This window comes from Zootoca vivipara, chromosome 15 (genome assembly GCF_965207765.1).
Source record: "Zootoca vivipara chromosome 15, rZooViv2.hap1.1, whole genome shotgun sequence".
Classification (NCBI taxonomy): Eukaryota; Metazoa; Chordata; class Lepidosauria; order Squamata; family Lacertidae; genus Zootoca; species Zootoca vivipara.
Genome location: NC_142598.1, coordinates 7,031,538 through 7,057,567, shown reverse-complemented (window position 1 = coordinate 7,057,567; position 26,030 = coordinate 7,031,538). Strand labels below are relative to the sequence as shown.

General features: G+C 47.4%; 1 protein-coding gene across 2 annotated transcripts in view; it reads right to left on the bottom strand.

The window, feature by feature from the left end:
• The window catches only part of PDE4A (phosphodiesterase 4A), a 282,707-nt gene that overhangs the window by 112,309 nt on the left and 144,368 nt on the right, over positions 1 to 26,030 (bottom strand). Inside the window, exon 1 of one of the 2 annotated variants that reach the window (XM_035141222.3) lies at positions 6,815 to 7,532. The exons of the other annotated variant lie outside the window; for it this stretch is intronic. Coding sequence (XP_034997113.2) covers positions 6,815 to 7,056 — 242 coding nt within the window. The 5' untranslated portion in view covers positions 7,057 to 7,532. Of the gene's footprint in view, positions 1 to 6,814; positions 7,533 to 26,030 lie in introns of those variants that run through there. 2 annotated transcript variants of the gene reach the window in all.

Here is a 26,030-nt window from a genome sequence, read left to right as displayed (position 1 = left end):
AGCCCAGGGCTGCTGTTAAAGAGACCGGGCCTGCCTGGGCCGGAAAAGAGCAGGAGGAGGAGGAGGAGGAGGAGGAGGAGGAGGAGGAGGAGGAGGAGGAGGAGGAGGAGGAGGAAGCAGCCACCCTTCCGTAGATGCCTCTACTTTGGCCACAGCTTTCGCTTCCTCTTGCTTAGCCCTTTTGAACAAAACATGCCACAGGCTCTGGGAACTATATTTAGACCTGTGACGTTACAGAGAAAGAGCAGCTTTCCCCGACCAATTTTTGTATCCTTGAGAAAAATTCACAAAATCGCCTCTTCTGTCTATCCCCCACCCTGACCCACCAAATCTGGCTCATGTACCTCACTGCCCAGTCCTTACTTTCAGAGATTTAAAAGTAAGAACTGGGTTCCATTCAACATACAGTGGAACCTCCGAATACAAACTTAATTAGTTCCGGGGGTCTGTACGTACCCTGAAACGTCTGCATCTACAGGAGCTGCTTCTGCACACATGCACAGTGTGCAGAGCGCTTCTGCGCATGCGGCGAAACCTGGAAGTATACACTTCTAGGTTTGATGCGTTCGCAACCCGAAAGTTATGTTACCTGAAGGTAACGTAACCCAAGGGTCCACTGTATTTTGGTGCTTTGGGTTCTAGAATAAGCTACACCAATCCAGCAGCGGGGGGGGGGGTGTTGGGGGGTTGGAGGGTGGATGTGGGAAGGGAATTTGATTTGCTCTGGATTTTTAAGCGAACAGACCTAAACTCACCTCTCTTGGGATAATAATACATGGGTTGGACTGCAATTAACCTTTGAGTTTTGCACTTCTCCAACTTTATTGGCCTGCAGTACAGTGGTACCTCGGTTTATGAACACAATTGGTTCCGGAAGTCTGTTCATAAACTGAAGTGTTCATAAACTGAAGCGAACTTTCCCATTGAAAGTAATGGAAAGTGGATTAATCCGTTCCAGACGGGTCCGTGGAGTACTCAATCTGAAGCGTACTTAACCCGAAGCATGGGTGTAATTGGTTCCGGAAGTCTGTTCATAAACTGGAGCGTTCATAAACTGAAGCGAACTTTCCCATTGAAAGTAATGGAAAGTGGATTAATCCGTTCCAGACGGGTCCGTGGAGTACTCAATCTGAAGCGTACTTAACCCGAAGCATGGGTGTAATTGGTTCCGGAAGTCTGTTCATAAACTGGAGCGTTCATAAACTGAAGCGAACTTTCCCATTGAAAGTAATGGAAAGTGAATTAATCCGTTCCAGATGGGTCCGCGGCGTTCGTAAACCGAAAATTCGTAAACCGAGGTGTTCGTAAACCGAGGTTCCACTGTACTTGGATTCTTTTTAAAGTGGAAGCTGAGATGAAACACTGTTTCAAGTATCTATCAAACTACAGTAATGTGGAAATGGGACAGAATGAACTGATGAATGCAGCAGATGTGAAATTGACACAAGCCAGACTGATCTGCCCATCCCTACTCAAGGGTTGCCAAATCTTCTAAGGCTCAGACCACGAGACTCAGAGGTGAATCTAGGAGCATATTGCAGATGGCATCGCATCTGGCAGCAGGTCACAGGTAGAGCCTGGAGGATATGGGAGTTGAGCGAACAGCATAAACTCTAATTAAGCTGAGGAGAAAATACTCTTCTGTATGGACTCTGGATTCTACACCTCCTCCTGGCAGCTGTATTGGCTCTCCTCTCGGCAGGAGACACCCAGCTGTACCCCCTTCCGGCTCTTTCCACCAGCAACTCTCAAGGAGGAGACAGAACTCTTGAACCAGCGCCTGGGAAACAGTTTGGGGCTGGATTAGAGTGAACAAGCTAAAGTGTAATCCAGGCACAATAAAGTGGTACCTTGGTTCTCAAATGCTTTGGAAGTAAGTGTTCTGATTTTCAAACGTTTTCCAGAAGCCGAACATCCGATGCAGCTGTCGACAATTGTTTCCGGGGCACCTGCACCAATCAGAAGCTGTGCCTTGGTTTTTGAACATTTTGGAAGTCAAATGGACTTCCGGAACTGATTAAGTTTGGCGCTTTTATTTTTGCTACTTATTTTGTGTTTTTGTGTTTGAGGCTTTTTCGATTAATTTGTTTTTGGGACTGTGTTGAACCCTGTTCAGCTACTGCTTGATTGATTGTGTGACTGTGGAAATGGATAAAAGCTCTCCATCCAAACAATGACTATCATCAGTGTGGGTAAGAAAAAAAATTAAATTTTAATTTTTTCCATCTACAATACTGCCTTATTTATTTTATAGTACAGTACATTGATTATTGTTTTCATTTTATGGATCAATGGTCTCGTTGGATAGTAAAATTCATGTTAAATTGCTGTTTTAGGGGTTGTTTTTAAAAGCCTGGAACAGATTAATTCGTTCTGCATTACTTTCTATGGGAAAGCACGCCTTGGTTCTGGAACGCTTTGGTTTTGGAACGGACTTCCGGAACGGATTAAATTTGAGAACCAAAGTACCACTGTACAGGCAAGGCGGTTGGGTGTTTGCAAGTGGTATTGGACAGGACTGCACACCCCTTGAAGGAACAAGTTTGCAGTTGGGCAGCAGTGCTAGACTTGGTGGTTTAATGGCCAAGTGGTAGACCAGTGGCCAGGAGTACTTTTCACTAGCTGGCATTCCAGCTCATCTTGAAAGAGCAGACTTTGAATCCACCATCCATGTGCTAGGGACATTGAGACTGAACTATTCTACATAAAGCTGCCTTTCAAAAGACCCTTCAGGAATGGCAGCAGATGCAAACTGATGCGCTTACCTTTTGCCCCATGCTTTCTAGGCACAAGGCTGCACTTTCCAGTTCTTTTCTTTTTACCCCACCACTTTTCTCAGGGAAACCCAATCTTTGCTGCTGAATCGAAGCAAAGGACAAGTTGGGTTTTCTGTGGATGGCCATTTGCTCCGATTCAACAGTAAAGAGTGAGGTTTTGTGGGGAAAGCAGTGAAGGGAAAAAGAGTGCTTGGCCCAAACTAGGAAAGCCCAGACCTGTGCCTAGAAACGTGGAGCAAGATGTTCAGATCATGTTACTTGCATAGGAGCCAACTCCTAGGGGTTGAGGAGCCTTTGCACCCCCAATAAAATATTTGAGGGTGCTGGACCCCGCAAAGTTGATGGGCATTGCCATTCCAATGGTGTGTTTCTTGTGATCAATAATTGTAAGGGGAAGAAGTAGCTCCTCCCCAAGCAGTGATGGAAGTGAGGGCTCGGAGGAGGCTAGTCAGGAAGTGGAGAGAGAGGGCCAGGGCTCCGGCAGCATGGGAGAGCCCCAGCGACACAGGATGGAGGAAAGAGAGGGAGAGAATCGGGAAAAGGAAAGCATGGAGCGCAGACCCTTTCCTCCGGTTCCAGAATTACGCAGGAGAAAGAGAGGGAGGAGATTCACTGTCCCGAGACTCCTATGTTGGAGAAGATCACGTGGGGGGGGGCAGTGCCGGATTCTGCATCGGAATGAGCAGAAATGTTTTTACACACCTGTCTCACTGTAAATAGACTGCACTAATAAAAACTGTTAAAAGAGAAGCATGCGGAGCGTCGTTACTCTAGAGTAGTCGCAAGAACCCCTGACAATAATGTAGGGTGGGGTTTACCTGCCCCCCTCAATATTTTATTCAAGTTGGTTTTTTAAAAAAAGGTAAAGGTAAAGGACCCCTGGACAGTTAAGTCCAGTCAAAGGCGACTATGGGGTTGCGGCGCTCAACTTGCTTCAGGCCAAGGGAGCTGCCGTTTGTCCACAGACAGCTTTCCGGGTCACATGGCCAGCAGGACTAAACCGCTTCTGGCGCAATGGAACACCGTGACGAAAACCAGAGCGCACGGAAACGCCGTTTACCTTCCCGACGGAGCGGTACCTATTTATCTACTTGAACTGGCATGCTTTTGAACTGCTAGGTTGGCAGGAGGTGGGACAGAGCAACGGGAGCTCACCTCGTCGCACAGATTTGAAGAGCCAACCTTCTGATTGGCAAGCCCAAGAGGCTCAGTGGTTTAGACCACAGTGCCACCTTCACCCCCTGGTTATATGCCTGTTGTATCAGTAGCAATGGCTGCCACTGCCCTTGCAAATCTGATGGACATGGGGGTCCACCTCACCCTTTTGAAGCCCAGGATTGGCAAAGAAGTTACAGGTGAGAGAAGAGATAGCACGATAATTGTTAGCAAAGCTGGGTTTTCATTAGGAAAGGTGCTAAACTGGATCTTGCGGTAAAGGACAAGCCACCGCAGACATGATGACCCAATGCTAGAAGTGGCAACCCTAGTCACCAGCCTATCATAGAAAAATACTGTCAGCCAAAGTGTACAACAACAACAACAAATCAATCAAATAAATAAATAGGTAGGTAGGTAGCTGTCATTTGCTCCATATTGACTCTTCTCCTTGTTCACAGGCCCCACCCTCCAAGAGTATGCTATATTAGGCTATGATATCTTGCAAGGATAACATGCAAGTCTTCCTGGTCCTAGAGAGAGAGAGAGTAATATCCCTGGCTTCACTGATATCTGGCTCTCCTTTGAAAGGAGCTCTCATGAACTTCAGCTCAATATCATTTAGTGTGGCATTTGATCAAATGCCCCCCCCCCCGTGTGGTTCCAATGTCCTACACAAAGGAGTAGGGCAGGCATCCCCAAACTTCGGCCCTTTGCACTACAATTCTCATCTTCCCCGACCACTGTTCCTGTTAGCTAGGGATCATGGGAGCCAAAACATGTGGAGGGCTGCAGTTTGGGGATGCCTGGAGTAGGGCTTTTTGAAGAAAGCAGTTGTTTTGTGCAAAAATAAAACTGCTGTCTCTGTCATGGGGTGGGACTGGACTAGAGTGAGCATGCACAGCCTTCTCTGTAAATGCCCGCCCCAGTTTTCCTGCTATTTAGAGAGTCTTCCAGGACTGAGAGTACTGCACATTCCATAAATCTACCATATGACTGTGCAAATGCAATATCTGGTATCCTGTATGTAAGGTGGCATTTTTGAGAATCCTATTTCTGCTTTCATCTCCTGGAAAGAAAACATACCTCTTTCCTGGAAATCCAAACAGGGCTGGGTTTACTGGAACCCTTGGGGGGGGGGAAGCGTCTCCTCCTGGTCAGGGAAGGGTGTTTCAGAAGCCTGAACAGGCTCCTGCTTCTCTGACACCACTGCATGTCTCTTCCCTACCCCAACTCTATTGGCCACCCACCCCTAATATCTAGGCACTTTCCTTTTCCAGATGCAGCAATTTAAAGCATTTTTTCTCTTGGTGTCATGGACTGGTTGGACACAGAGAAAGGGCAGGAGAAACCAGCTGGGGAATGCCCGGGGGAACAAGGTGCAGAGCCTGGGAAATGGGGGTGGGACAACGCTGAGTGGTTGGAGGGAGAAGACAGGGGAAAGGAGTGTCGGAACCTGAAGACGTAACAAGGCTTAGTGAGCGTGGGGAGTCTGTGGCAGAGAACGGTCCAGACTCGGAGGCTGAAGCTGAAGCTGACGTGGGAGAGGAGGGATGGTAAGAGGCAGAGATGAATCAGGCTGGTGAAGAGACATGGTTGTTTCCCTTCTGCTGTGACAAGCTCCCCCTCCCCTCTGGTCCCCCAAAACCAGGAGAGGCATGAAAAAAAGTGGAGAAGTTAACTTGACACAGGCCCAGTCTCAGATTGTTTTTTGGGGGGGGGGGGAATCCTAAAGAGGGGACAGGCAGCCATGGGGAGGTGGGGACCTTCAGTCTCTGCAACTGCCTCAAGAGGGCAAGACCTGCTGGAGCACAGTTGCTGCGCTCATTAGACCTGACACTCCTGTGCAAATCCTCTTTTTTTTGGATAATAAAGAGTTAACTCCAGCTTGCTCTGTGTGGTTTCCTGCTGTCATTTTGACTCCTTGCTGCAGGGCTAAAGGCAGAACTGGACTGCTAAGAGAGTGTGCAATCCAGGAATGAGAGGAGTAGCCTTGGTAGCCTTGCTAAAGGAGGGTGGGATGCACCTTTCATTGAAGCTCTTTGGAGCCTCTTACTATAAAGGTAAAGGGGCCCCTGACCATCAGGTCCAGTCATGACCGACTCTGGGGTTGCGCGCTCATCTCGCATTATTGGCCGAGGGAGCCGGCGCATAGCTTCCAGGTCATGTGGCCAGCATGACAAAGTCGCTTCTGGCAAACCAGAGCAGCACATGGAAACGCCGTTTACCTTCCCGCTGTAGCAGTTCCTATTTATCTACTTGCATTTTGACGTGCTTTCGAACTGCTAGGTTGGCAGGAGCTGGGACCGAGCAACGGGAGCTCACCCCGTCGCAGGGATTCGAACAGCCAACCTTCTGATCAGCAAGCCCTAGGCTCTGTGGTTTAACCCACAGCGCCACCTGGTTACTATAGCCCTGCTTAAACAGCAAAACAGCTATAACACACAAACCCAGTGCTTTATTCCCCACAACACACACCTAATTAGATCATGTCACTCAGACCACAATGAGCACAGCCTCCAGCCATGTTTACCTACCAAATATCTTTGTTGCCCCCCCCCCATACCAGTGTATGACATTTAAAAAATCTAATTCTGCAAAAGCTAGAGAGTACCCTCTCACACTACCTAATAAAAGGCATACAAACCCAGCAAAACACTGCAAAAGGTTTCCTGTATATCATTCCAAGGCCCCCCAAAAAACCAACCTTTCAGAATGTGGGCTTTTTAAAGCAGGCCTCAAGGATGCTGCTGTCCATCTTTTGTGTGTGTTCTGGCCTCAGGGAGCCTCCTAAATTGCTTCCTGTGGATGTTGGAACACAGTCCCTAACCCCACCCCATACCCTGTCACCAGGAGCTCTGGGTGTTAAAGCAAGTTCTTACCCCACCATTTTCATTCTCCGACTAAAGTCATATACGCTCCTGTTCATCTTCATTTTCATGAGGTAGTTGGGCGAATAGACAGCAGGCAAAGCTGGAGAGCTGGGTCCCCTGCCAAGGGAGTCCCGTTTGGCTAAGGCCTGTGAGTTACTGGACTCACTGGGGAGGAAGGCCTCGTCATCATCGGTGTTACTTGAGGGGTCTTCGGGAATGCTGGGCAGGTTGGGGTGTCTTTCGGAAGCCATGGTGCAGCTCAGTCTTTGGCCAAAGCTTCTGCTGGTCTCGGGGACAAGCTCTTCAGGCAGGCCAAAGGCAAGGGCTCCACAGGTGTGTCATAATGCGTCCAGTCTGGAGGGAGATGCGATGGATGCACTTTTTAGGTACCCAGCTGAAGCATCAGCCCTGGCAAAACAGTGTGTCCCCACCTCCCTTGCTCCGCTTGACTGTCCTGGAGGCAAGGGGAGAAGTCAGGCTCCTCCCCAGGTCTTCTGAGAGCTGGAGTGTGTTGGAGCTGCAGTAGCAGGAAGCAGCATTTCTAGTCAATGCGATGCATCCAGAGGGCTCTTGGTTTTGCTTGGGTTTTAATGGGTGGGGGGAGTTGGAAGGAGGAAGGGAGAGTAAGCCGCTGTAAAACTTTCAAAGGAAAGGGGCTCTCGAGGTCACAGGTGCACGGAATTCCTTCTGCCCATAAAATCCTCTTCTTTATCGTGCTCTCAATCCAGGCTGCCAAGAGAGCCAGCAATATCCTCCTTCCTGCTCAAGTCTCTACAATCCAGATTTGTTCTGCCTGCATGCCTGGCTATCAGCAAAGCAGGCCCACCATGTTCTTTCTCTTGCCAAGCGAGGAGAAGGTCCCTGAAAGCAGAAAGACCATCCAGACTTGCACGCACAAAAAAACTGAGCTGGCTTACAAGGCGGCAGCTGCCTTAGAAGAGTCATGGGCAGAAAGAGCCAGCCGTGTGGGTTTCATGCCAGACTTCCCTTCTCTGGTGTGTTGCTTAATGCTAATCACAAATGCTTATCTTAATCTCTCGGCCCTCCCAACACAATCAGGCAGGCAGTTGCAGGCAGCAACAGGCAGGGAGGTCAGAGCCCCGTGCAAGATTGAATCCCCTCACTGGGGGGGGGGGAACCAAATAAACATGCAGCTTTGACCCAGAGCTGGCAGGAGTTTTATTTCTCCTTTTCAAATTGCAGCAGCACATGAAAGGTCTGGTTTTGTGGTCAAAGGCACCATGTGGGGGAAGGAGAAAAGTTAAGATCTCAGTTCCACTGCAGATACCATGTGAATAGAGGCACGCAAGTCCTTTTCTGATACAGTGGTACCTCTACTTACAAATTTAATGCGTTCCGAACGCACATTTGTAAGTTGAAAAAAATTGCAAGTCGAATCCCATAGGAATGTATTGGGAGAAAAAATTCGTAAGTCGAAGCAACCCTATCTAAAAATTCGTAAGTAGAAAAAATCCTATCAAAACCGTATCCAAGATGGCGGACGGAGCTCCATTCGTAAGTAGAAACATTCGTAAGTAGAGTTATTTGTAAGTAGAGGTACCACTGTACTTGTGGTTATTTATTTCATGCATGTCACTCCTGGGATGAAAACTGTAACAGAGGAAGGGATTTTATTTGCTGGTGGACCCAACTGGCCTTTGTTGGCTTTCGGGATTCTTAACCTTTCTGCATCTCACCCAACAAGGAAGTGCAAATCCTTCTGGCATGACCGTTTTCATCCCAGGAGTGACTGGAAGGAAGGTCCGCCAAAACAGTAACATCAGAAGAGATTCACATAGACTGAGGCCAGCAGCCTTTTCACAGCTTGCAAGGTCTTTGGGGGCACAGATTGTATCTCTGAGGCACAGCATTACTTGCCTCCATCCGGCAGGCTATCTCTCTGCTGGATCTTCACTTTTTCAGCTTGGTCACCCTAAGCTGAGAAAGCCAAGGAAACTATTTCAGCCCTAACCAGCTTATGAAAAAGATAAGAAGGCCCTCAACTTGGGGGCAAGTCATTAGGGTTGCCAGATAGCAAGTTAAAAGATTAAAACACACACACACACACACACACACACACACACACACACACACACACACACACACACACTTTAGCACAGGCATCCCCAAACTTTGGCCCTCCAGATGTTTTGGACTACAATTCCCATCTTCCCCGACGACTGGTCCTGTTAGCTAGGGATCATGGGAGTTGTAGGCCAAAACATCTGGAGGGCCGCAGTTTGGGGATGCCTGCTTTAGCATTTATATAGCCCTTTTAGAATGCTGAAAGCACGACATAGGCATCATTTCCTAGCAAGCCTCGTAACAGACCTGTAAGGCAAGAGAGTTTGACGAGATGCCTTCTATCCAGATGCAGAGGCAGGTTGTGCTGCTCAGTACCCAGTATTTGGGGAACAACAATGGGACAGGACTATTTTGCCCTCACATCCTATCATGGACTTCCCATAGGAAAGTTCCTTACTCAATACCAAGCCCATTTCATTCAGTATTGTCATGCTGACTAGCAGTTCTTAGCTTCCTGTTGTAGATGGGAGCTCCATGGCTTGAAGCTGAGAGAGAGAGTGACTTCATGGTGCATTTGAAACTACGTGGGAAGAAATGCTATGGGGCCGGGGTGGGGTGGGGTGGGGGCTGACTAGAGTGGGAAAACAGTCAGTGGGAAGGGAGACACCTTCCTCCGTTAGAAGAGATGAGTCTTGAGTACACAGACAAGGATAGGGCTTTTAGTTACCCCAAGCTCCAGTAATTTGGTAAGGTTTATTTCAACGCAGGAAAAAAAAACACATTTACCAAAAACACACTAGGTGGCTTTTAGAAAGGTAAAGGACCCCTGATACCTAAGTCCAGTTGCAGACGACTCTGCAGTTGTGGCGCTCATCTCGCTTTACAGGCTGAGGGAGCTGGCGTTTGTCCACAGACAGTTTGAGCAGCGCATGGAAACACTGTTTACCTTCCTGCTGGAGCAGTACCTATTCATCTACTTGCACTTTGATGTGCTTTCGAACTGCTAAGTTGGCAGGAGCTGGGACCAAGCAATGGGAGCTCACCCCGTCGTGGGGATTCGAACCGCTGACCTTCTGATTGGCAAGCCCAAGAGGATTAGTGGTTTAGACCACAGCGCAACCCGCGTCGTAGGTAAGCTCATTTTTTTAGCCTCAGTAGCCACCTTCCCAGCTAACAATAACGAGATAATAATACTGTCCTAACATACAGGGCTTTTGCAAAGATAATGCTTACGCGAAGCATTTTGAGCACTCGACACTACATAAATGCTAAAAGTTTCTGAAGTGTTTTCAGCACTAAGCACTATATAAACGCTAAACAACAACAACAACAATTCTCTAGAAGTTAGGGGTTCAATTGGAATATGATTATAGATGCAATCCTGAGAAATATAGCACACACTTTCAAATTAGTGCTTTAAGTGTGTGCTTAGGTCCCAGTGATGGAAATGAGACTTTGAGGGTTGATCACCAATTCCATATTCTACTTATCTGAGCTCCTCGCTCCCCGTGGCACAAGTTTTAAATAATCTCAGCGACAGTTTCTTACCTGATTGCTAAAATCCACCATCACTTGCAGTATGGAACATGTAATATTTGTGCTAGGACATTGGGCCTGCCCTCGCATTTCCTGCTCCAGCTGCACCCCTGCCTTGTGACATCACACTTTGCTATTGTGAGTCCATGGTGCTGTCACCCACATCTACAGAAGCAGCCAAGTTGGGAGGCAGGCAGCTGTTCAAACCACCTTGGTATCAGAAGCAGCCTGGGAATCGGGAGGCAGGAAGAGGGCTCAGTTGGATGTCCGGTAGATATATGCTAGAATAAAGCTCTCTCCTGCTCTTTAGGTTTGTATTTATATACAATTATGAGCAAATGCACACTGAAACTGGAAAGTGGGTGACTGTCAGGTAAGGTTATTGAAGGGGCAGCCAAGAGCAAACAACAACAGAAAAAACTCTATTGAGTTGTCTTGGCATTTCGAACTTATATGAAGGCTGTAAGTTACCCAAAAAAGGGTTTTGTGCAGCAACAAAGCTTGTTTTCACCTCATACATCAAACAGTGTTAGCATTTTAGCAATGTGATAACACTTAATTGGGGGGGGGGGCGCTAACCTAGCAACACAGGATGCAGGTGGCGCTGTGGTCTAAACCAGAGAGCCTAGGGCTTGCCGATCAGAAGGTCGACGGTTCGAATCCCCGCCACGGGGTGAGCTCCCGTTGTTCGGTCCCAGCTCCTGCCAACCTAGCAGTTTGAAAGCACGCCGAAGTGCAAGTAGATAAATAGGTACTGCTCCAAGCGGGAAGGTAAACGGTGTTTGCGTGCACTGCTCTGGTTTCGCCAGAAGTGGCTTAGTCATGCTGGCCACATGACCCAGAAAAAACTGTCTGCGGACAAACGTCAGCTCCCTCAGCCTGTAAAGCAAGATGAGCGCCGCAACCCCAGAGTCGTCCGCAACTGGACCTAACGGTCAGGGGTCCCGTTACCTTTACCTTTAACCTAGCAACAACTGTGTACTTCTGGGCTGCAGAGCTTGCTTGATGCCCACGCCTTGGTCACATGCCTGAAGTACAATAGTACAAATATATTAAGGAAGTATCTGGGCCTATCTGCTCTCATTTTGCTCCTATAAAAAGTATTTTAGAAATAATTTCTACTTTTTGTTCCTCCTGACGTCCCAAAACAAAATATTTATTTCTATACCGAGCCATTCAGAAAAGAAATAATGAATGAAAAACTGGCCTTGGTCTAGATGGGCAAACAACAAACGCAAAGTGAGTGAGGAATTTAATAGCAAACAAGGCCCATACAAACCATAGTATGGGAGAGGGCAGGAAGCTCATAACTAAAATTTCTGTATTCACCCACAGCCTGAGCTTGCCCATTTTTTTTCCAGGGAAGGCTCCTGTGCCTTTAACTGCTGCTTGACAAGCAGAAATTCAGCAGGTGAGGCTTTAATCATCGCTGCATCTGTATGTCCAAAATGTTTCATTTGCAAAAAATTTGGCTGCATTTTAACAACTCTATCAGGGGGTCAGTAGGCTAATGCTCGGGAGACAAGACTCTTACTTTCTACGTGGCTATTGAGCAGAAAGTAAAAGCACACCACGTTCAATTAAAGAAACAGAAAGATTTTCATACGCAATCAAAAAACATTTCAGCACAGCTGACAAAGTGCCATGGAATGTGACTTTGCGGTGAGACGGTGCTGCCACCTGCTGTAGCAAATAAATCACTGCACCAACAGGGGAGCCAAAAGTGCTGTCCGAGGAACAGGCTCTGAAATTACACCCATTTCGTAAACAGCGGAAGAAATGTCTCCGCTTTGCCTTGACTGCTGCATTTTGACTGGTGGACCTAAATGCGTCTGGTTGAGCAGGCGGGGATCGCTTCTCTCCTGCTCTGACCGGCTCAGAGTAGTGGGCTCACAGGATGTGTAAGGGGACACGGGGGGGGGGGACTGGCCACATGCTCTAGCCATACTTCCTGCCGGCCACAAGTTCAGTCGGCTTTGTGAAGGGGATCCATGTGCAAGACAACCTGCACATCTACACAGTACTACACTTGGGCAAAAAAAATGAAAGGCACAAATACAGGGTGGGAGACACCTGGCCTGAGAGCAGTACATGTGAAAAGGATCTAGGAGTCCTGGTAGACCACAAACTTGACATGAGTCAACAGTGTGATGCGGCAGCTAAAAAAGCCAATGCAATTCTGGGCTGCATCAATAGGAGTATAGCGTCTAGATCAAGGGAAGTAATAGTACCACTGTATTCTGCTCTGGTCAGACCTCACCTGAAGTACTGTGTCCAGTTTTGGGCACCACAGTTCAAGAAGGATACTGACAAGCTGGAGCGTGTCCAGAGGAGGGCAACCAAAATGGTCAAAGGCCTGGAAACGATGCCTTATGAGGAACGGCTTAGGGAGCTGGGTATGTTTAGCCTGGAGAAGAGAAGGTTAAGGGGTGATATGATAGCCATGTTCAAATATATAAAAGGATGTCATATAGAGGAGGGTGAAAGGTTGTTTTCTGCTGCTCCAGAGAAGCGGACACGGAGCAATGGATTCAAGCTACAAGAAAGAAGATTCCACCTAAACATTAGGAAGAACTTCCTGACAGTAAGAGCTGTTCGACAGAGGAATTTGCTGCCAAGAAGTGTCGTGGAGTCTCCTTCTTTGGAGGTCTTTAAGCCATAGCTGCCAAGTTTTCCCTTTTCTCACGAGGAAGCCTATTCAGCATAAGGGAAAATCCCTTAAAAAAAGGGATAACTTGGCAGCTATCCTTTAAGCGGAGGCTTGACAGCCATATGTCAACAATGCTTTGATGGTGTTTACTGCTTGGCAGGGGTTGGACTGGATGGCCCTTGTGGCCTCTTCCAACTCTATGATTCTATGATCCTATGATTCTAACTGTACATGGAGCTCTCTGAGGAACGCCTGGAGCGCAGTCTGAGGAGCTGCCCAGAGGGATTTTTGCTCAAGAGATTCTGAAAAGATGTGCATGGGGGGGGGGTGGGGAGATTGGAGAAAGGCAGGAGTGGGAAGGAAGGACACAGGTTTGCTCTCCTAACCATTGCGATCCAAACAGGTCAGATCTCCAGCGAGGGAAAATCCTAACAGGAAGGATTCCCAAGAAGCTAAGGTGGGGACAGACGTCCTCATACCTGCCCTGGTCAACCAGCTGGGTGCCATATTGGGGGAGGGAAATTCAAAACCGGGGGGAAAAGTAATGAAATTTAAAAATCGAGTGTGTGGGTAAACTGATTGTTAAACCAAGAGCCATGACGCACACCTCACCCAAACATCTAGAGCAGTCTGAAACAGGGCACCCAAGTGCAAATGTAATCCCACGTTCCCTACCACCAGCCCTTGTTACTGGTGCCCACTCCAGGGGGCCCTGGGCCCCCGGACACTCAAAGATTTTTGTTGTGTGTGCCTGGCCCCCAGCCCCACCCCACCCCCGCTGCCACTGCCGCACACCACTGCCACCTTGCAGTTGCCCCCTGCCACCAAGCGCTACTGCCTCCCAACCTTTGCCCCTCTGCGACCGCCTTACCCCTTGTTCTCAGGCAGAGGCTCAGACCCTGGTCTAGACGCTGCTGCGACGCTGGAGCATGGCGCAGCGCGGCACCCACGCATTGGGCACCCACGGTGTGGGGCCAAAGCGGGCACCACCGGCCCTTGTTGTGGGGGGAATTATGGCACCTGGGGTGGAATGGTCGTGAGGTAGGGGAGGAACGCACCAGCTTCCCTAAACCAGTGTGCAGTTGCCTCCAGCCCACATGCTTCCTTAAAAGAGGCAGGCAAAAAACCTGAAAACCGGCTCAGTTTCTCTCTAGCTGCGGAGTTTGAGGATGCAAGCGTAGGCCTCCAGCTCTGTCATCATACCCCCTGGCAATGGGGTTGGCTGTTGGATATGTGCAGCTCTGTGGGTGAAGGCAGCCACTACTCCCCCCCCCCTCCAGACTTCTCACTTTCCTCCTCTCCATCCTGTCCTCAGTCTCTCTGTTTTCTGTACAATTCCTCCAGAATCTCCTGCATTGAGAAGGGTGGTATTTCAGGCAGACCACATGGCACCACGGGACGCAGGTGGCGCTGTGGTCTAAACCACTGAGCCTAGGGCTTGCCAATCAGAAGGTCGGCGGTTTGAATCCCTGTGACGGGGTGAGCTCCCGTTGCTCGGTCCCAGCTCCTGCCCACCTAGCAGTTCGAAAGCACGTCAAAGTGCAAGTAGATAAATAGGAACCGCTACAGCGGGAAGGTAAACGGCGTTTCCATGTGCTGCTCTGGTTTACCAGAAGTGGCTTTGTCATGCTGGCCACATGACCTGGAAGCTATACGCCGGCTCCCTCGGCCAATAATGCGAGATGAGCGCGCAACCCCAGAGTCGGTCACGACTGGACCTAATGGTCAGGGGTCCCTTTACCTTTACCTTTAACAGCCACAAAGCAGACCACTACTAGTCCATGAATGCCTGGGCAAAATTATAGGTTTTTTGCTTGGTGCCAAAATGAAAGTCATGGCAAAGCGTACCAAGAGCGTCCCTTTTCTCATTTCTAAATACAGAAAAGTATGGATTAGAACAGCCTTTGACATCCTGGTGCCGGCTGTGCTGGATGGAGCGAGTTGCAGCCCCAAACATATGGAGGGCACCAAGTTGGCAGAGAAGAACTCCACCTGCATCAAGCTTTTGCTAAAGACACAACTCATACCAGGCTGTCTTTATGTGATCAGTTGGCCTGCCACCGTCCACCACTTCGCTTGAGTATCTCCTGGAGCACATCTCCTTTTTAACACAGAATACTAAAGTCTAATATGTAATTCTTAATGAGCGCTTAGAGAGCAGGACTGCTCAAGTGATAATGGCTGTTTGAGGGCAAATAAAGACACAACTGCCCACATCACTATTATAACATGCTCCCAGGAGGGCCAGAAGTAATTCATCTGTCAAGGGCTTTTAAAGGAGAGGAGAAATCAATGACCTAAGAGCCTCGTATGTAGTCAAATCATCTGTGACTAATCTTGTTCATTATGATTGTCTCTATGAGTTACTGTCATAGCAGGAAACTGCGGGGGGTGGGGTGGGCAGGGCGGGAGGAATGTGTAAAGGCTGGCTAATATCCAGCAATTTAATGTTCCTGGGAACTTGAAGCAAGTCTCATAATAAGCAACCAGCAAAGGAGTTAAGTAAGACGTGCAGACAGAACATTTGTTGAATGTACAGCAGTCTTTGGGGCTACTGGGGTGTGGGTTGTGGTGATGGCAGCACTGTGATGCAAAGTGGCAAACGACAATAGAGCTAGAGACACTCTTGTATATTTAAAGTGATATATGTTATTAAATAACTCTTAACAAAACCACTTTTAATTGTAGTAATAAATAGGTGCCAATGCACACCTGCCAAATCTGTGGGAGGAAAAAACGAATCCCTGTGACCCACATGTGTGGGGTAAATAACAACTGTGCAAAAATGGCTGTGTGCCTTTTCAGCAGGGGAGAGTCCCCAGTAGCAGAGTTTTAACTCGCAAAGGTCAAGCAGCACCATAGTGCGGGAACGTTTGTTATTAAACCCTTTTCATATCCCACTTGCTTGTGTACAGCACCCCTCTTTCTACCCCTCTTACAATGAACAGACCACACACGGTTAAGTAAGTTTAAAACACTTACAAAAGTCCCAAAGGTCAGGTTCATGCATTTATCCAAGCAGCAGCAAGGAGAACCCAGGGAGAATACTCTTAGGTAGAAAATACAACAAGATTGCTTCAAACACATGCTCTAAGCTTGGAGCTCACTTAGGCACATCTTCCTTGGTCAGTTACATTGCGCAAAGAAAGAGGGAACAGGAAGAGAAGGCTTTGCTTCCTCCCTCATCGGAAAAGAGGGGGCGTGACCTGAGTTTAGGAATTTAACTCTATGGTCTTAACCCATTCATAAACTAACTAGTACTCATGCATAGTTATGTTTGACTGCAATTTCCCACAAAATCACCCTGATGCCCTTGGAAGCACTGACCAAAACATTTATTTCTTAGTGAACAACTGAGTAGCTATACCACTTGAAGATGTCCCTTTATATCCGCATAAATGAAAGGGTTGGCCCGTCACTGTCAAACTTCTTGGATGCTTATACCTGCTGCCTAGGACGCCAACACCTCATTAAACGTGGCTTGGAAGGTCAGGTCCTTCTTTGTGAAAAGGCGCCATTGCATTTCCTTGTTGATTAAGCCACACACAAACCAGCCATGGAGCACAGTCTCCAGATCAAGGAAACGGCAATGGCAAAAGCTGCCACTGATTTGGTTGGAGCTTAGTCCATTTGCTGGTGGGCTACTTCTGATGCTTGTGGTGGAAAGTGCTCTTGTAGTTTCTCCATTATGTCCTTGAATGAACCCCAGGTTGGTGACCTTATTGGCTGCGAGGTAGAACTCAAGCTTAGCAGCATGGGACCGTCCTGGGACCGTCCTGTCAAATTCATCAATGTGGCCCTGAGTGGCCACAACGTTCTGCCCTGAGCGCACCTTGGCAATGGTCTCGCCCTCTATAGTGGTTTCAGCTCTGTCTAGCCTACCCAGCCTGACGTCCGGCCTTCGTTGCCAGTAAAGTGTACGTGGGTTTCTATGAGGCAGGACATTGTGATTACAGCAAGAGACTTTATTGAGCTAACAGAACAGAACAGTCAAACAAGGGCAAAGCAACTGCTTATATATATTTCTGAAGGCCTGAGCCACCCCCCACTGGCACTGGCTCTTACATTCTTGAAGGTTTAGACGGCCAATCATGTTGGCCTTCAAGAATGTAAGAGCCAATGCCAGTAGCCCAAACCCTGGAAATAATACATGATTGGATATCATGTATCGAATCAGAACACAGGGCTCAGAATCCTAGTTCAGACCCAAGCTCAGGCGAACACAGACCATCGCATACATAACAGTTGGCTCTGCGAATTTGCTCTCACCTGAATCCAAGTTGATGCCGAGGCATATACAAGACACACATCTGTTGTCTAGATTCTCCAGCTACTTACTGTATTTACTCGAATGTAATACGTGCCTTTTTTGGCCAAATTACGTCGTGAAAATTAGGGTGCACATTCACCAGCAAATACTATTTTTCTTTCAAGGTTTTGCAAACTGAGGTGTGCATTAGATTCAGTGTCGTATTAGATTCGCATAAATACGGCAAGTTCCAATTTGACTGTTCTACCATCTTTAGCCCTGTTGACAAAGCTAAGTACTGTATGAGCAGTGTCTGAAAGCTGTGAAATCACTTGGAAGAAAACAGACAACCAGTACCACCACGTTGAGAGAAGATATAGCCAGGGCCAGCCCTACCACTAGGTAGAGTGAAGCAGCTGCCTCAGGCAGCAGGTGCTGGGCAGGGGTGGTGCAGGGAGCGGTGGCTATATGTCCTCGGGAGGATAATGTATTTCCACCACCATCAAAATATGATTATATTGCCTATCTATTCAACTTTTTAAAATGAAATGGGGGAGCCATCCTGTCCCTTCACCTCCAGCAGCAAAATATCTTGGGCTGATTCTGGAAACAACCACCAAACACCACCAGCAGGGCAAAAATGATGATGACCTACCCCAATTCCTAGCTGCTGGGCTCACAAGATCTCTCCTCCTCCACGAGGGGAGACTTTGCGGGCGGGACACGCTCCACGCGGCAAGCGGGGGGCGTGTATCGGCCCCCTGCTGCAGCCAATCCCTGTTGCTGCACCAAGCCTCTGGCTGGCCAATAGGGCCGGCTGGGGGGCGGGCTTTGCAGACGTTTAAATTGGCGTGGCAGCAAGGGAATCCTCCTTCTCCTTCGGCATCTCGACGGATCTCCCGCCCACCCTCCCTTTAGGTCTTCCATTTGTGCATGTGCTTTGACCTTGCTATGGACTTCGGTTGGTTGCCTTGGTTGCCCAAGGGGCCTGGTAGGAGTTTTTTATCCAGTTGGCTAATTGGCACCGGCCTCTTGGTTTTTTCGCCTACCTCGTAGCAATTTGTCACAACTTTCTTTCGGCATTGGAATATGGAGTTGTCTGGTGTGTTTGAGGACTGGTTTTGGCCATCATCCAACCCTCCTCTTATAGGGGTATCCCCTTAAGGGATCCGGCGGTCATGGATCCCGTCCGATGCCCTGTTGGGGGCTAGGGCCATGGCACGACCCCCGGTGACACCAGGGGGAGCTTTCAGTTGTATTTGCATCAACAGGCTCCTCCCTCGGGGTGTTAACCTGATATGACCCCCCACGGAGCGGGGTGGAGTCACGCTTGTTAGGGTGTCCAATGCCTAAGCCAATACCTCTCACTTGCTCTAACCAATAAAGTTGTGGCCTTATTCTACCCATTAACTCAAATACCATGTGTCACTGTGTCTTCATTTCTCACGGGGGGGGGGGGGTCCTCGAACCGCAAATGACATTCCCTCGCCTCCCTCTTGACTCCTCTCCTAGTTTCAAACAATCTCTGCTTGGAATTTTGCAGCGAAGTGTTTGTTTCAACCTCTTTCCCCCCCTTGGGTTTGGACTGTATGCACTTTCCCTTTGTGGTGCCTGACCATGCGCAGTGAGGGTCTTCTTTTGAATCCACAACTCTTCCCCACACACACACCCTGCAAAGTGCTAGTGAAATAATTCTGCACACTGCCCAAAGTGTTTGGCCCCAAGACAGCACCTGAGATGAGGCAGAGGTAAACAAATGGAGATTACTTCAGCCAGGAACAAAGAAGGCCCCTGTCAAAATCCAGCAGAGGGATTTGATTTTGGGTGTTGCAACAAAGCAAGAGGAAGGTTTCCTGCCAAGCTAACAATGCACTATACTCTGCAATTAATACTCTTGGCTCCCTCCAATTACCATCTTCACAGATGCTTATGAAAAACAGGTGTCTCCTTTGTTTCCCTTTATTCAGCCTTTCTGGAGGCACAATTAGGAGCAGGCCTCCTGACAAAGAGGGCAGAGTCCTTTTTTGTTGAAACTCCGCAACAGTGGTGAAGGTAGCAGCCAGCGCATGGACCCAAGAGCTGAGTCACTGCGCTCACAACAGCCTCAAAGTGCGTCACTGGAGCAGAACAAAGCTGCCACCACTTAAGAACCACAGATCTGGGGGCAGAAGAAGGGGAAGGGACTTGTCTAAGGGTGCTCTTTAAATCTGCTTCCAGAGGCAGCTCTTGAGGACTCTATTCAACCACCCTTTCTGCATTGGAACCCCTGGCCCTGCTCTCTCCATGAACCTTGAGCCCAATTAGTGCCTTTAACTCCACTCTAAACCTCATTTCACCCTTCATTTAATTCTAACCAGGGGCACCACTTCCTTTCCCCAGTGAGGCTCCTGTGCTGGTTAACAATTAGAATAACAGCTGCTGCAGCAGCAGCTCAAATACAAGCCATGCTAGAAACTAGGGTTGGTCTGGGACCTGAACGGTTTGTTGTTTAGTCGTTTAGTCGTGTCCGACTCTTCGTGACCCCATGGACCAGAGCACGCCAAGCACTCCTGTCTTCCACTGCCTCCCGCAGTTTGGTCAAACTCATGTTCGTAGCTTCGAGAACACTGTCCAACCATCTCGTCCTCTGTCGTCCCCTTCTCCTAGTGCCCTCAATCTTTCCCAACATCAGGGTCTTTTCCAGGGAGTCTTCTCATGAGGTGGCCAAAGTACTGGAGCCTCAGCTTCAGGATCTTCCAGTGAGCACTCAGGGCTTATTTCCTACAGAATGGATAGATTTGATCTTCTTGCAGTCCATGGGACTCTCAAAAGTCTCCTCCAGCACCATAATTCAAAAGCATCAATTCTTTGGCGATCAGCCTTCTTTATGGTCCAGCTCTCACTTCCATACATCACTACTGGGAAAGCCATAGCTTTAACTATACGGACCTTTGTAGGCAAGGTGATGTCTCTGCTTTTTAAGATGTTGTCTAGGTTTGTCATTGCTTTTTAAGCAATGACCTGAACGGAAACCCTTGCTAAAAAGTCTTCTGTCAACCAGGAGGCAGAACTCCCTGACTGCCTCACCCTGGAACCACTGGGGAAAGTGCTTTTAGTGATAATGCATGAAGACCTATGAATTGGGATCTCTTATATCAGGGGTGAGCAGTTGCGACTGCTCCCATTTACCTCTCTTGCACTATTGGTTTACAGACACGAGGGCCTCAATGGATTCCCCACCCCCCACTCGTCAGCACAGAGCACAGCCAGAAAGGGGCCACCACTCAGTGACCTTGCAAAAGGTCCCAGGTTTAATCTAAGCTTCTCCAGTTTAAGAAGATCTGGAAGCAGGATGGTGAGGAAAGGCCTTTTTATGAGACCCTGGAGAGTCCCTGCCAGTTCTGAGACAGTCTAAGCTGGGGAGATGCAGCTTCCTACATTGCTATGAAAACATTCAGCCATGTTGTGTTTCCAGCCCCAGAAATGTGACGGGGTCCATGGACTGACTCCTCCCATTCAAGTAAATAAATAAAAATAAACTATTAATAAATAAAAAAATCCTTCCATTACCGGTAGCACCTTAGAGACCAACTAAGCTTGTCATAGGTATGAGCTTTCGTGTGCATGCATACTTCTTCAGGTACACACGTGCATGCACACATGACAGGCATATGACAAGAATGCTTTGATGGTGTTTCCTGCTTGGCAGGGGGTTGGACTGGATGGCCCTTGTGGTCTCTTCCAACTCTATGATTCGATGAAAGCTCATACCTATGACAAACTTAAAGGTAAAGGTAAAGGGACCCCTGACCATTAGGTCCAGTCGTGACCGACTCTGGGGTTGCGCGCTCATCTCGCATTATTGGCCGAGGGAGCCGGCGTATAGCTTCCAGGTCATGTGGCCAGCATGACAAAGCCGCTTCTGGCAAACCAGAGCAACACATGGAAATGCCGTTTACCTTCCCGCTGTAGCGGTTCCTATTTATCTACTTGCATTTTGACATGCTTTCGAACTGCTAGGTTGGCAAACTTAGTTGGTCTCTAAGGTGCTAATGGAAGGAATTATTATTATTATTATTATTATTATTATTATTATTATTATTTTGTTTTGACTACGTCAGACCAACACGGCTACCTACCTGTAAGAAAGAAAAATAACTAACTGACCAATTGGGTCACAGAAAACTCGGTTCTGCCCCCCCTAACCTGAACCCCCTGTTGCTGTTGCTGATTTATGCACAGATAGGCTTTAAGAATGCCACTGTCACAGACCTTCCCACTGCCAGGCTATGGGCACTGAGCACAGGCCGAGTTGTTTTCCAGTAGAAGTTAACGGAGACTTGCCGGGGTGGGGGTGGGGGGGTTGTCCCATGCCTGAGGCCAGAGTGAGCTTTCAAAATGTACAAGATTGCTGTTTTTAATTCAGTCAAGAGCCCTGCAGTATTTATAAGCTGCAGTTCAATCCTGAAGCACTATTGGTATCATTTACAAATGGATGTACTCTGTCTGAAGTAGCTCATTGATCCTCTGCATCCAATATTATCATCATGGATTTGTATCAATTTGGAACTTGGCGAAGGGCAAGAGTCAGTCCTATGCTTAGTCACTGGAAGCATGGAGACTTTTAGAGCGTGTGAAACCTTCACTTTGTGAAAGTTTAAGTACCGGTAGCTGGGATGTGTCCTAAAGTGATTTTCGAAGCATAAATGGGAGCTAAGTCTAACACTCAGTCAACACTAGATCAAGCGACCTCTTAATATTTCTTTGATAAATGCCAATAGAACAATTATCTAGCCTATCAGCTCCAATCCATTAAAAAAACAACAGAACTTCCCTTGTAGTGGAAATGCAAGAAAGAAATAGGATCATTTTACCACATGTGGTGGACATGTCCACTAGTGAATGACTTCTGGAATAAGATTTATAATGAACTTAAGAAAGTGCTGAAAAGCACATTTGTTAAGAAACCAGAGGCATTCCTAGTGGGCATTGTAGGAAAGGAGATCCCTAAGAAGAAGGTATCTTTTTTATGTATGCCACTACAGCAGCAAGACTTTTGATTGCTAAATATTGGAAGCAGCAAACATTACCAACGATTGACGAATGGCAGATGAAGATGATGGAATTCATGGAACTGGCTGAGATGACCGGACGAATCCGCAACCAGGGAGAACAAGCGATTGAAGAGGAGTGGAAAGATTTTAAATTGTATTTTAAAAAGTATGCTAAAGTAATATTTTAGATTAGAAATTAAGTGGTAAATAAAACTGTGGAATAGTGGAAGAGGTTATTTAGAACAGGAAAATAAGAGAGGTATCATAAAAGGTGATTATTTGAAGGTAGAATTTGCTATTTAGAAATGTGTATAAGAACCACAGGGACGGGAACCCGAGGAGGTCTCAATTTACACTGTGATGAAGATAAGATGTACTGGTTTATATTTTTATTTTTTATTTTTTTGTTTTTTCCTGTATTTTTGTATTGCCTTTTTCTTTTCGATATTGTTTTTAATTTTTGTCAATTCTCTTTTTCTTTCTGGAAAATTAATAAATATTTGTACTAAAAAAAAAAGAACTTCCCTTGTAGTGCTCAGAGAACTCGAAAATCTTGCCTCTCAGCCCATCCTTCTCTAACCACTGCACAAGCTTTCCTTCCCATGCGGCTCATCATCCAAAGTGATTTAGGGACAAAGGAAGAACCTTGCACGACTTGTTTTGTGGTATCATCTTCTCTTCCCTCCACAACCAAAGATGATAAGGCCCCAAATCTGCACGACTTAAGACACTGAAATGTTTGTTCTAGTTATTTCAATAACTTTGACTAACTTCTCTTAAAAGCTTCTAAACCCCATTAGGATCCAAGAACGCAATGTTATCTTTGATCGATACGAGTGTAAGCAGTTGTACCAAATCTATTGATCAGTCAGACATATGAAAGGCTGTGCTGCCTTTTGGTCACAAGAATCCCCAAGGAGACAACAGAACAAAGCATATGCAAAGCACACAAGAAAAGAAAATGCAGAGAAGCAGAGAGCTAGAAACCAGAGCTATTTTAAAGAAACTTTCTGTAACAGCAAGAAGAAAATGAAAGGAACCCGAATACATGGTGAAGTAACAGCAACTTTTCCCAAGGGCTGAAAGAAGGGGGACTAGTTGGGCCCCCCACGCCCTTCCACAACCTTTGGGAAATGCCCCTCCACCCTTAGGGGGAAATAATTCTACATCAGGTTTGGAAACCATGGTTAATAACTCCGTAGAAGTAACAGCCTGTTGTCTTTGTCCATGGAGTTTTCTTGGCAGGGATACTGGAGTGGCAGTGAGAGATTTTACTTTCTTGGGCTCCTTGATCACTGCAGATGGTGACAGCAGTCACGAAATGAAAAGACGCCTGCTTCTTGGGAGAAAAGCAATGACAAACCTAGACAGCATCTTAAAAAGCAGAGACATTACCTTGCCGACAAAGGTCCGTATAGTTAAAGCTATGGTTTTCCCAGTAGTGATGTATGGAAGTGAGAGCTGGACCATCAAGAAGGCTGATCGCCGAAGAATTGATGCTTTTGAATTATGGTGCTGGAGGAGACTCTTGAGAGTCCCATGGACTGCAAGAAGATCAAACCTATCCATTCTGAAGGAAATCAGCCCTGGGTGCTCACTGGAAGGACAGATCGTGAAGCTGAGGCTCCAATACTTTGGCCACCTCATGAGAAGAGAAGACTCCCTGGAAAAGACCCTGATGTTGGGAAAGATTGAGGGCACAAGGAGAAGGGGACGACAGAGGACAAGATGGTTGGACAGTGTTCTCGAAGCTATGAACATGAGTTTGACCAAACTGCGGGAGGCAGTGCAAGACAGGAGTGCCTGGCGTGCTATGGTCCATGGGGTCACGAAGAGTCGGACACAACTAAACGACTAAACAACAACAAGAAGAAGTAACAGCATCTGCCAGTAGAGGCTGCTCTTGTCTTCTACTCAACATCAAAGTGCACACATAAGCTTCCCTTTCTGTCTCTCAGTCCAGGCAGCGGCTTCCTCCTTCCAGGGTTAGGATACAGGCCCCAAAGGTGCCCATTCAAATTACGACTCTTCAAGTGTCCTGTTTTCTTCTTGCAGGCCAGATAAAGCCACTGTGTAAATAACATCAAACCACTGAAGAGGTGGGGTGCTCTGAGAAGCTCATGTGGGTGGGGTGGGGGGGGGGAGAGATTCAATTCCAAAAGAAAGCACATTGTTTTCCAGCCACTAATCTAAGGGTAATAGGAAGCAGTTGAAAGGATTAACAAAGTGCTGATGAAATACCACCACCCCCTCCAGCACTGCTCCAACCCATGACTGGTGGGCAGGGTTCCATTAAATCCATGTGTTTTGTTTCAGCTGAGGCTCCTTGATGAGAAAGCACAGAAATGGCAGCTTTGTTCCCCTGCAGAATCCTGACAATACAAAGCTGTTGCAGAGAAGGCGCAGAGTTTGCTGTTGTGCATGGCAGAATCACAGCCTTAGAAAGTTTCTCAGTAGTCAATTCCCAATGTCCTTCCCCAACAGCATATAACAGGCATCCCCAAACTTCGGCCCTCCAAATGTTTTGGACTGCAATTCCCATCTTCCCCGACCACTGGTCCTGTTAGCTAGGGATCATGGGAGTTGTAGGCCAAAACATCTGGAGGGCCGCAGTTTGGGGATGCCTGGCACATAAGAATGTATTCTTCTGGTTTCTTCTATCATGTGGGTTAGACGGCACGATGGCAGAGGAGCTGGCATTAGCAGACGGCCTCTCATATATTAAAGAAGCAATGGATGTTCTCCAGGAATGCTTTGCCCTGAATGTGCTCATAATGTGGGCATCCAGTCTGAAGATGCTACACAACTGAGAGGAACACATCGGAGGAGAGGGATTCAAAATCAGAATGGTTCAGAATCTGGGCTCCAGATAATGTGGAGCACAGGAAAGCTGAAAACATTTTACACATTGCCGGAGGGAGGGAGCGTGGGAGAACCCTAATTCCACATGGACATTGATGAGGTCTGATTGGACGTTTCCCCTATAAAAGTAAGTTCCATTAAGACAGCGGTTCCCAACCTCTTTTTTTTTTGGCCATGCCCCACCTAAGCATCTCTAAAATCCTGATTCCCCCCTCCCGACATAGAATTCTTATTATTCAAAAAGTGAACTCCTATTCACGTGGAAGAAGCCTAAAAGATCATTAACTTGGTCTAACTCATTCTCGAACTGCCCCCCTTAAATATCAAATCACCCCCTATGGGGCGTGTGCCCCACGTTGGGAACCACAACATTAAGATGAACAGGAGCTGTGTATGTAGAACTCTTGCACAGCTCTTATTCGTTTCTCCGGGGATTGCCCAGGCCAGTATTCTGGTGGGTTCTGCCCCATGGGCCCAAAACATGCCTCCTTTACTCTGTGGCCCTGAATAAAAGCTAACAGAAATGAGCCAGCTTCATGGGAAGGTTGCCTCTGCAGGGAAATTTGTTTCTATTATTCTTTTGACAATTTGAAGGCTGTGCTTCGCTGCCACAGCGTCACTGATCTGAACTGAATGGCAAAGCCACCGACTGAAGAAGCCTAAATCGTGCATTCAGTCTCGTAGAAGACCTTCACAAACTTGTGCAGCTTGAATTCTGCTTTTCAAGAGAAACAAATATTGCAGCTTGTTTTGTGAATAGGTTTTTTCTTTGTTTTCTTTTTTTTAAAGGGTCTCTCTCTCTGTTTCAGCACCAAACAAAATACATGCATTTCTAGACAACAAACCAATGCATCCTCTTCTTATTTGTAT